At 36.3% G+C, this 11,259-nt stretch overlaps 2 protein-coding genes across 2 annotated transcripts; one reads left to right on the top strand and one right to left on the bottom strand.

Annotated features, from left to right (window-relative positions):
* Positions 1 to 107: 107 nt before the first annotated feature.
* On the bottom strand, positions 108 to 6,058 carry LOC11419875 (glycerol-3-phosphate dehydrogenase SDP6, mitochondrial). Its single transcript, XM_003590213.4, has 6 exons — positions 5,704 to 6,058; positions 4,988 to 5,461; positions 3,852 to 4,183; positions 1,231 to 1,391; positions 770 to 1,028; positions 108 to 607 (listed from the first exon to the last, which is right to left on the bottom strand). The coding sequence occupies exons 1-6, from the start codon at positions 6,056 to 6,058 to the stop codon at positions 308 to 310; spliced, it is 1,881 nt and encodes a 626-aa protein (XP_003590261.1). The 3' UTR covers positions 108 to 307.
* A 4,105-nt stretch (positions 6,059 to 10,163) lies between these two features.
* On the top strand, positions 10,164 to 10,750 carry LOC11419874 (uncharacterized). Its single transcript, XM_003590211.4, has one exon. The coding sequence runs from the start codon at positions 10,235 to 10,237 to the stop codon at positions 10,667 to 10,669; it is 435 nt and encodes a 144-aa protein (XP_003590259.1). The 5' UTR covers positions 10,164 to 10,234; the 3' UTR covers positions 10,670 to 10,750.
* Positions 10,751 to 11,259: the final 509 nt, after the last annotated feature.

The following is an 11,259-nucleotide window of genomic DNA, read 5'->3' as shown; positions in this document are numbered from 1 at the left end:
ATTTGGTATAGTAAAGTGACAATTATTTTAAAAAGCAAAAAAAGCAAAAGTTTTTTTAAAGGAGGCTAGAGAAACCCTCAAATTTGTAAACATTTTGACACGCAAGCTCGGCAAAAACACCATGTTTTAAAGGGGTTGAAGGTGAGTCCCATCTAGTTCAAATACAGACCCTGAGAATAGGCATGTACTTGTACATTATTATTTATGTTATCCATACTTGTTGAACCCAACAAAAGTGGACAACATGAAAATATATAACAGCAGAATGTCTATATACAATTTGTGGGTCGATGGACATCAATATTTACTAATTGTGTTTCCCATCATAGAACTGGGCATTTTTGGAGGATTTAAAAGTCTCCAAAAAATCTTTAGCCTTCTGCAGCTCTTCCTTCTGCCTTGATTTGTCCCATTTATGTTCAGCTGCCATTAATTGAATCACACGAGGTAATGCCCGTCTTGCTGCATCAGTGTCAAGGAAAGCAAGTCGAGACCTCCTTGCAATGAAGTCAGTGGCAGATTCACAATATTCATGACGAGCACAGTAAGCCACCTCAGCCTCCAAAAAAGGGTAACCATGAGCAAGCCGCTTACCCAAATTTTCATTCTACATACAAAACAAAATGCATAATAATATAAACCTTCCCTTGTATGAACCATAAGTACATTGTTATATAATCAACACTTACAATAAACCATAACTAAAATGCACAAATTTTCGGTTGATTTTTCAAACTAGAGTAAATCCAGGTAATATATAGAAGCTAACCTGAGCAATGGCGGCCACACGTTCACCCAATGTTCCATATGCATGAGACAAGTGTTTTGCTGATGCAGTGTCCATTACCCCAGGAACAACTTTTCCCCCATGTGTTAGTTTCATGCGCAAATACTGTTGCGTGAGAACTGTAAAAGAAGCAGGATCCCACCCTTCGCCACCAACAATCCTAAGGTTATTGGTCACGCATCCACCGACGGGGGTCAGTTTCCCTGCCTTTATAGCTACATCAACAGCATCTTCAGCCATGCTGAAACACAAAGTAATATTCATAATGGTTTATATGTGTAGTAGGAACGTTGCATGCTGGAATGGAACAATGAGATAGAAGGACATTAATGAATGAAGCAGGAGAACTAGGAAACAAATTTCATAAACGAATTAAGATCAGGGTTAGTTGGAGAAACAACATCAGGAAAAATTTCGACAACATTATGCATGAAAAGAATTACCTGCGATAGGTGGTCCACTTGCCACCAGTGACGGTGACCAGACCAGGGTGCTCTTCAAAGACAACATGATCCCTGGAGATGCTTTCCGTATTTTTAGCTGATGGGTCTGTTGCTAGTGGTCGAATGCCACTCCAAGCAGAAAGAACATCAGAGCGTCTGACCTAAATTTTCCAAGCATTATTTTAGCCTTAATAAGAATCTGCGTATAAGGGAGAAATGCATCTAAATTGAGTGACAGTTCACCCCGATTATTTTTCTTGGACTTAATTATGTATTAACAAGGACAGACCCAGTTAATTGAAAAACAAGGGTGGTGACATTCACCCCAATTATTTTTCTTGGACTTAATTATGTATTAACAAGGACAGACCCAGTTAATTGAAAAACAAGGGTGGTGACAGGGGTGTTGCTACAGATGGAATGATAGAACACAACATCATTATCAATATATATAACATAAAAACGATGCAGGATACTATCATGACTTTGTCCTAAGATTATACATAATTATTTCCAAACAAGTATTAATCAAGGGAAGAAAAATGCAGAAAATACAATCTGGAGGACGCGCCAGAGTGTCAACGTCCTGCCATTGGCCATGCGTGCAGCTGAGGATGGCATTTCGTCGACGGTGGTGGCCGGAGAGATGGGGACAAAGTGGTGGAGGCACATCAATGGCAAGACACACGATGGTAGAGAGTAGAGACATTCACCCGTGAAAGGCAGCGCTACTAAATATTTGGAAAAACTGATATCATAATTGAGGGCTGGGCCAATGGGCCCAATCTTGTGGTATTCGTTAAAAGTCAGGCCGGCTATTCCCTGAATACCGTTAAGCTGCTAGTCCAACTTTGCATTCCAATTCCCACAAGAAGTTCCTTCAAATGAGATGCAAGGATATTGAGAATTCAGGTTTTGATTCACATTCAGACGCCTCACCTAAACTCGTTCAAAAACTAACAATCAAAGAAAGATCGTAAAACCCAAAAACTGATTTCATAATGGAGGGTTGGGCCAACGGGTGCAAAATCTGTCTGCAATGCTTGTGGTGTTTGCTACAAGTCAGGTCGGCTTTTCCCTAAATAGCGTCTAGCTGCTAGTCCAACTTTTGTCCATATTAGCATTCCAATTCACATAAAAAGTTCCTTGAATGAGATGCAAGGATAATGAGAATTCTGGTTTTGAAGGGAGACTGATCTAGATAAGGCCACGCAAGAGAAATATCCTACTAGGATCATTCTCCCTTCAAATGAACTCCAAGGTGAGAATGTTATTAGTGTTTGGAATGTGTTCAAGTGAGGCATTGAATGTGATTCAAAATAAGAATTCTCAATATCCTTGCATTTCATTTAAAGGAACTTCTTGTGAGAATTGAATGCAAAGATGAACAAAAAGTTGGACTAGCAGTTATTCAGGAGAGGTCCGCCTGACTTGTAACAAACCACAAGCATTGCAGACTGTTTTTGGAGGGTTGGGCCAACGGGTGCAAAAACCGTCTGCAATGCTTGTGGTGTTCGCTACAAGTCAGGTCAGCTTTTCCCTGAATAGCTGCTAGTCCAACTTTTCTCCATATTTGCATTCCAATTCACGTAAGAAGTTCCTTGAATGAGATGCAAGGATAATGAGAATTCTAGTTTTGAAGGGAGACTGATCTAGTTGAGGATTTCTCTCTCGTTGGCTTACCGAGTGTCGCGACTTATATTATTTTTTTATTGAATTTATTTCATTTGGTCATTGGTTTTTGCACTAGGTTGGAATGGGAAGAATAGGAGAAATAGATTATGATGATCATATTTAGAGCTGAAAAGGGTTATAGAGATATGAAAGTCAAAAGGGTAGGGTCTTGGGTCTAGTAATTTTAGGTCGCTTAGGTCATTAGGAGACTGGTGTCCCAATTGTCTCTTTCTTTTGTCTAGGCATTCTTTATATGTTATCAATTTGTTGCAAATAGAATTCCCAGGGATGAGAGAGAGAGAGAGAGAGAGTAAAATCCCAGGTTTGGCATTTTTTTCTCTCTTTTTATAAAATTCTTATCCATGGGAATTCTTTTTGCAAAAAATAAAATAAAATAAAAATAATAATAAAATGAGTGCCAAGAAAGAAAGAAAAGAAACAACTGGGACGCCAACTCCTTTTGTCAAAAAAAAAAAAAAAAAAAACTAGGACACCGACTCTTAATGACCGAAGTGACCTAAAATAACTAGACTTAAGACCTTACCCTTTTTGACTTCCATATCTCTAACTGTTTTCTTCCTCTAACTACTAAATATGATCGTCATCATATATTGCTCCTATTCCGATTCTGTATAAAAACCAATGACTGAAAGAAATGAAATTAAAAAAATAAATAAATAACATAAGACGCGGCACTAGATAAGGCAACGTGAGAGAAATCTCCTACTAGGATCATTCTCCCTTCAAATGTATTCCAAGGTGAGAATGTTATTAGTGTTTGGAATGAGTTAGAGTGAGGCAGCTGAATGTTCAAAACAAGAATTCTCAATATCCTTCCATTTTTGCATTTCAATTCCCACAAGAAGGTCCTTGAAATGAGATGCAAGGATATTGAGAAATTTTGGTTTGGAATCAGAAAGTATCATTTGTTAGCAGTTAAATCATACCTTAACATTAAGGTAGTCAGATATGGCATCCAATATAAATTGTATTTCATCTTCATGTGGTTCTGGAAGAAAAGTAATGGCAGTGTTGGAATCTGTAGTTCCAGCAAGAGTTCTTCCCAGCCAAGGCAGCATAAAAACAACGCGCCCATCCTTAGTTTTAGGAACAATTAAGCCCATTCCTTCAGGAGAATAATAATCAGGGAGTATAATATGTACACCACTACTCGGACAAATCACATCTCGTACGTTTTTGTCAGCCATTTTCCTTACAGAATCACAAAACGGGCCGGCTGCATTCACAATCACTTTTGCATATGTATCAAACTCTTTGCCTGCATCATGCAAAATAATAAATAAAAACAATTAACAACGGAACTGTTGAAACATACTATTTTTTAAGCATAAAGGTCACAAACTTGCTGTGTAGTGTGCACCCACAACCATAGTATACACACTTGTAAGGAAACTGTATTCATTGTACTCAGTCCGCAACCAAATTGTCGCTCGATTCACATGTAAAACAGTTATGTTTCCATATGAAATTAAGTAACTGCCGAGTATTTGAACAATCCTTGTGAATACTGAATAATAATAATAAATGTGCAAAAATAAAAGATTATACTTCTAAAAATTAATTCTTCTGATTGTGCGTCTTCTTCCATACATTGTCTAATCTTAGTAAATCCAATATAAAGAACAAACTTATGCTATAAAGCGGGTCCAAGGAAGGGTCTGAGTCATTGCGGGTTAGTCACACAATAACAACTTCAACCCCCACATCAAGACTCCCCTGGAACAATTGGAAGAGCTTTTATGGAGTTTATATGGCCTTGTTGCTTAAGTGGGTGTTTGATTAAAATTATAAAAATAGCTTATGATATCTAATATCTATATGATTTTTTTGTGCTTATTTCAGTAAGTTTCTCATACATGCGTATGAAAATCAGTGAAGCGATTAGCTCTTATAGCCAAAACTCTCATGTCATAAGTGCTTATTCAATAAATAAGTTCTTCATTATGTTGTTTATCCAAATGTGTACTCAATCAGATATAATAATTTATGCTATAACCAAAAAAGTGAAAAATGTAGCAAACAATAGAGGACAGTGGTAACAAATAGAAGTAAAAGGTGTTACCAGTTAAGTTGTCCCTAATTCGTGCACCAACTATTCGTTCACCACCACCATCCTTCAATAGGGATACAACTTCAGCATGGTTTAGGACTGCTGCACCAGCCAATGCAGCTGTGCAAGCCAACCCAACATTAAGCCTTGCATCATTCATCTGGCCATCGTAATAAACAACTGTGCCCCTCAAGCTTCTACCTTTCCCCTCCGTTGCCAAAGTAGGAAAGAGCTCAACAGACTCTTTTGTAGAATAATATCTTGATAAATGCAAAAGCCGTGCTCCAGCTACCAGATCGTACATTTTCAAGCCCATCCAGTAGTACACTACTTCAAACCAATCAAAACATGGGGTCATGCAAGGTAAAGCATTGCATAGATGTGGTGCATTGTCGATAACCTGCTTGCGCTCCTCAAGTGCATGGAATACTAACTTGAGTTGGCCATAGTCAAGTTTGAAGACAGCTTTCTCCAAGTAACGAACACCTAAGACCAAAAACCAAAATATGATTTCAAAAGTCACAATCAGAGTAACAATGTAGGTTACACTAATAATTCATTCGAGTTCAAAACCACACTCGTAAAAACATTACTTGTATAAATTCACAAATTCATCATCCTTTTATTCAGTTGCAGCACTATCACATTGAAATTACAATGAATGAGAAAAGTATATACTACAAAATTCGATTATCTAGATTGATGAGCAGAAGAACACGTGTATCTACCTCCATGTACGAGTTTAGTGGAGCGAGAAGAAGTTCCAGATGAGAAATCCTCTCTTTCAACGAGGCCGACACGGAGTCCACGTGTGGTGGCATCCAGGGCAACGCCGGTACCGGTGGCTCCTCCGCCAATTACGAGAATGTCGAGCGGGTTAGCGGAGGTGGAGCCAATGAGTGACGACTGCTGAACTTGTCTGGACGGGAGGACGGCGTTTGGGTCGTGGATCTTCTGTTGGAAAGCTGCGACCTGGGATCCATGATCGTTGGATGTATATGAAGGTGAGAGCAGGATCGCGCCGCCGTAAGCAGTGGCTGCAGCTACTCCGATGGCGGTGCCGAGTCGTCTCAGGCGAGTCATGTCATGAAAAAAGTCGGAGAGAGAACTGTGGGCCTTGTTTTTCGGTGACGACAAGTCCAAAAGTCTGACCGGTTTCAACTGAAAAAAGTTCGAGTCAACAGACAATTACCCGAAATTGTAAGTTCGTCGATTGATCCTGATATTCTGATAGTTAACATGAGGTTTTATAAATATCCGTGAAAAATTTTGCACTTATGTGCAAAATGTTTCCGAAACTTGAATTTTTTTTTTTTTTCTTCTTATTCTTGACTCAAAAATATTAAAGGCAAATAATTAACCATTAACTTTAATACTTTAAACTCTACAAACCCTTAAATTTTGTCAATTTTGACAACATGATATGTTAAATGCCGATTTTTTTTATAGCTTAATAAATCTCTCTTTAAGATGGGTTCGCTTAAAGCCCTTGAAGATGATGTTTATCTTGCTCTATTTTTCCAACATGATAGGTTTTTTTAACTGCCAAGAATCTGCAACCCAATTTTAGGACATTTTCGGCAAGTATTTTTTTCACTTTGTTACCAAATTTTGGGTGAATTTGTCTCTTATCCATTTCACTAATAATACTAGTATGGCTATGACCCCTAAATTTGAAAAACATGAGTTTATTTATCAATTTTGACCTATATCTCTTTCAGATATTGTGTACAAAATTATATATAACGTTATTGTTAATATTATTAACCTTTTTTTGAATGTTGTCATTTTTTTTATGTCAATCTAGTTTTGTTATGGGAGAATAATATCCATCATAATATTATTGTGGACTTAGAAATACGATTCATTACATGGCTAGGATGAAAGGTAATAAGATGTTTATGATTATCGAGATCGATATAGAGAAAACATTTGATTTGGTTGAGTGTTTCTTCAAGTTTCAGTGTTCTTCTATCCACTTGAAGATTTTGATGGTTTAGTAGACTTTAATAGTAGTGTACTTGCCTTTCATAGTTGTTGTTTTCCCTCTGAAAGTTGTTAATGTAGTACTGGTTTTGCCTTTGGTATAGAGATCGATTTTGTTTGTATTGGGTGTTGTTGTAATTCACTTCCTCTTAAGGTGGACAATATATGGTCTAGTGTGATCCTCCACATAACTTGCATTTCATCACTTGCTCAGATTGCTCCTTCTGAATGCTTTTCAGTTGTTGTGTGATTTTTCCGATTTTCTTGGTTAATTCTTCCACAATGTTATTCAAGAGTTTGCTTTGTGCGAGTGGAAAATTGTTCGTATCTAGCTCTAAAATGTCGGTCTTCTTTCTTTGCATGATGACATCTATTATATTCTGATTGTTGATCATTGATGGTCATGGATTCCTTGATTTTAATAACATCAACACAACTTTTTGACATAAGTGCGCCTCCTGTTGTTGCGTCAAATTGAATTTTATGTTGTTGCTGAAGACCATTTATGAAGATATGAATATGAGTGATATCATCAAACTTGTGGCATGGACATTTGCGAAACATGAATTTGAATTGTTCTCATGCCTTGCATAGTGTCTTATTGGAAACCTTGTGTGAAAACAACGATTCTTGTCCTGGCGTAATGAATTCTACTACGCGGAAAGAATCTTTTGATGAACTTGTCCTCTAGAGTGTTCTAGTTTTTCAGAGTTATTGTTGGTTGATCCATATACTAATCTTTGACACGTTCAATGATGGAGTGTGGGAATAACCTTGAGCATAAATTTTCCTCTTCCTTGTCCAACGTTCTTAGACTTTCGGCAATTTCGTAGAACTTCACCAAGTAGTTGATGGGATCTTCATGGTCCATTCCGGTGAACGGATTTGCGTGTAGGAGTTAGATAACTCCTGTTTTGATTTCCATCTGTCGCCGGTTGTTTCCAGGCTTGGTTGATTCAACGAATCTCCTCATGTCATTGTTGTTCATCAACGGTGTTGGCGTTTCTTCCTTGTTGGCCATGTTTGTTGTTGATTGTTGTAGATATTTCCTTTTTTTTTTCTATGCTTGGCGTCTATTTTTCCTTACGATCCTTTCGATCTCTAGATCGTAAAGCAAATGACCTTCAAGTGTTTTGCCTCACATCCACAGTAACCAAACAGTTATACCAACAATTAGTAAAGTTGTAAATAATAAGGACAAACTAAAACTAAGAAAATGAAAATATTTACAGGTTATGTCTGGTTCGCTAGGCAAGTTAGTCTTGCCTGGCAAATTTGGTAAAATAGAGACAAATATTTACAGGTTCATAAGAATTGTAAACAAGAAAAATCAATCTAATTTGACGCAGACCCAAACAATGACGCCATTTTATAAAGAGGAATTTTTCGATCCTCGCACAACAATAAGTATTATGTCAGTTTTATCAAAAAAAAATTATCGAACTACATAGACTGCACTTAGCTCGATTTTGCACGTATTTACATAATTTATAAACAAGGTTTTAGGTAAGTGTTTTGTTGATGTGGTTAAAAGTAAACTAGTCAAGATAGAGAAAGTTGTACTGAGATTAAATTTCAATAATTATTCCTCGTATTTTTCTACTTAATTGATCATATACTTTTTATGTTTTTAATATAGCTCCAGCTATCCCTCAACACATGTCTCCATCTCCGTTTAACAATACACAATCCATTAAACCAATTGACTTCTGAAGCATCGATGGCACATGGTTGATTGTTTCGATGGCATACGCGTGGATAATTATACATGAATATAGACCTACCAATTATCGCGTTATACATAATTTAAAACATGTCTCTTAGATTGTAAGGTCGACTAAGACTCAAACTAAATCAAAAGATCAATTGCAGAACACTACATCGCGGGCAAATCATTAAAAACATATTTAAACTAAAGATTACATTGAATGGATAAATCATATACAACCAACCATATTAAGAGCGCTGCATAGAATATTAGTTATTTACATCCAATCCCAACATAAAATAGAGTTTACTTACCCATGGAATGCATAACTAACTTGAATCCATACTCCCTAGCCCTCTAATGGCGTCTCACACTGTCTACCCTCTGCTTTCTCTCCATTTGTCTCGATTTCTAGTTATTAGGTTTTGCAGAAATGAACTACATGTTTATTTAGAGATGTTTTGTATATTTAAGTTCGATAGATGAAGCAGGGCTTGCCTAAAGAATCAAGCTTCCTTCCTTAGAGGAAAAAACCAGCTGTCTTCAAATATTTCTTAAACCGTCTTAGTTTGCTTAGCAGACCAAGCCTCTCCTAACAAAACGCCTTTGGCATTTAAGTTCGATAACACTCCTCTTTCTCATATCTATTTTCTTAATCTAATAGGTGTCATCGCCATATTTGTTTTCCAAATCTATGTCTATGTGAAAGGCAAAATAACCGACCTTTGTGATGTGAATGTTAAGAGATCTTATTGTGTAGAATTTTTCAAATTTTAGTTGACTTTATAACTAGGGGAATCAAAATGTTGGGTTTAGAAATGAGGGTATCAAAACTTAACAATTTTGAAAATAGGGAGATCAAAATTGCATTTAAGTCAAATAAAAATAAGGCTAAAATATGGTTTTAATCCCTGCAAATATGCCTCGTTTTGGTTTTAGTCCCTGGTAAAAAAAAAATTGTTTTTGGTCCCTGCAAAATATTTTGTTTTTGAAAATAGTCCCTAGAGGGACTATTTTCAAAAACAAAAAATTTTGCAAGGACCTTTTTTAAAAACAAAATATTTTGCAGGGACCAAAAACTACAAAATTGGTTCAGTTATAATGTGTCACGTATGCAAATCATCACAAAAGTGGGGTCATGGACTATTTTCAAAAACAAAAAATTTTGCAGGGACCAAAAACAAATTTTTTTTTTACAAGGGACTAAAACCAAAACGAGACATATTTGCAGGGACTAAAACCATATTTTAGCCTAAAAATAATATTAATCAAAATTTCATAAAAAATATTGTTTGTAATTTATACACCCTAACGCAAAAACAAAAATTTTGTGAGAAATTTAGGTTAAGACTAATACAACCTCACAAATCCATATTTTGAAGTGATAATTACACTCACTTATAAACACATGTTCATATCATCTTTTATCTGATAAACTTTTAACGATCTTAAGGAGTTTTTTAGTTGATATATATTTATTGTGAATAAAAAAAAAAAAGACTTTTACAATTTGTTTCTCCTTCACATACATTCCGAGTCTCCTGTAACAAAGAAAGAATAGCGATATGAGCATGTTAGGGTTAACCAATTTCATACCCTCATCATCACTCTCAATCCATTCTCTTCGATACCAACCACAACACTTTTCTACCATTTCCATCACCTTCAATTCTCGAAAACCACGCCCACTTCCATTGTCTGCATCCAACAACAGCAACAGTAATGGGGTAAAAGAAGAGGACAAAAATTCACAACAACCACCCTCTTCTTCTGGACAAGAAGAACAAGATAAACGACCCCTTTTTGGTTTGAATTGGAGTAGCCTTTTAGATCGAGATCCTGATAATGTCCTTGCTCTTGGGCTAACTGGTATTCTCACATGGGCAAGTGTTCAAGTTCTGTGGCAACTCTTGTTTATCTCTTTGGCTATTCTTGTTGCTGCCCTCAAATACTCCTTTATTGCTGCTCTTCTCATTTTCATTCTCATTGCCCTTCTCTAATTCATTCCATTTTCTTTCTTTTGTAATGTCATGTTCATATATATCTAATGGAGAATTCATTACATAATTATTTTCCCTTTATACTTTATGTTAAAACTATTGTGCATAAGACCTCAAAATGAGTTTATAATTTAGTTGGAGTATCACTTGCTCTATAATCCGGTTTTATAGGGTTGAGTTAGGTTCGACTCAAATTATTTAAAATCCATTGGGCCACCTGCTATCGGGTAACACAATAGATATCAAGTTCTAGGTGAGAGGGGGTGTGTTAAGAGTGTGGGAGGTTTGAGTTAGGTTGAAACCAAATTCTATGAGCTTAGACTTGTTATTTGATTCTTTTGTTTACTAATTGACTAGTTTTTAAGGATTCTCACTGTTATTTTTCATTTTCATCATTCCAATGGGCAATGCAATTTTTAGCTCCTATACTTTCTTTCATTTGATGTAATTGAGAACTAATTCAGTGATGCCTGCATACTCTTGTGGTTCTTCTGTGTTTTTTCCCCAATTTTTGTCATGTTTTTCTCTGTATAGTGAAAAATCTAGGTTGTTAGGGTTTTTGAATGATATGCTTTTCAATGAAAGCTGAA

The sequence above is a fragment of the Medicago truncatula genome, chromosome 1 (assembly GCF_003473485.1).
Source record: "Medicago truncatula cultivar Jemalong A17 chromosome 1, MtrunA17r5.0-ANR, whole genome shotgun sequence".
NCBI lineage: Eukaryota > Viridiplantae > Streptophyta > Magnoliopsida > Fabales > Fabaceae > Medicago > Medicago truncatula.
The sequence above is the reverse complement of the archived record's forward strand: the minus strand, read 5'-3'. Positions and strand labels throughout refer to the sequence as shown.

Excerpts from the sequence above, each read along its gene's own strand:
- LOC11419875 (XM_003590213.4), bottom strand. The coding sequence starts at position 6,058 with ATGACTCGCCTGAGACGACTCGGCACCGCCATCGGAGTAGCTGCAGCC. Across the intron at positions 5,462-5,703 it reads CACTAAACTCGTACATGGAG|GTGTTCGTTACTTGGAGAAA; the intron begins GTAGATACACGT and ends TTTTGGTCTTAG. Across the intron at positions 4,184-4,987 it reads AATTAGGGACAACTTAACTG|GCAAAGAGTTTGATACATAT; the intron begins GTAACACCTTTT and ends TGCATGATGCAG.
- LOC11419874 (XM_003590211.4), top strand. The coding sequence starts at position 10,235 with ATGAGCATGTTAGGGTTAACCAATTTCATACCCTCATCATCACTCTCA.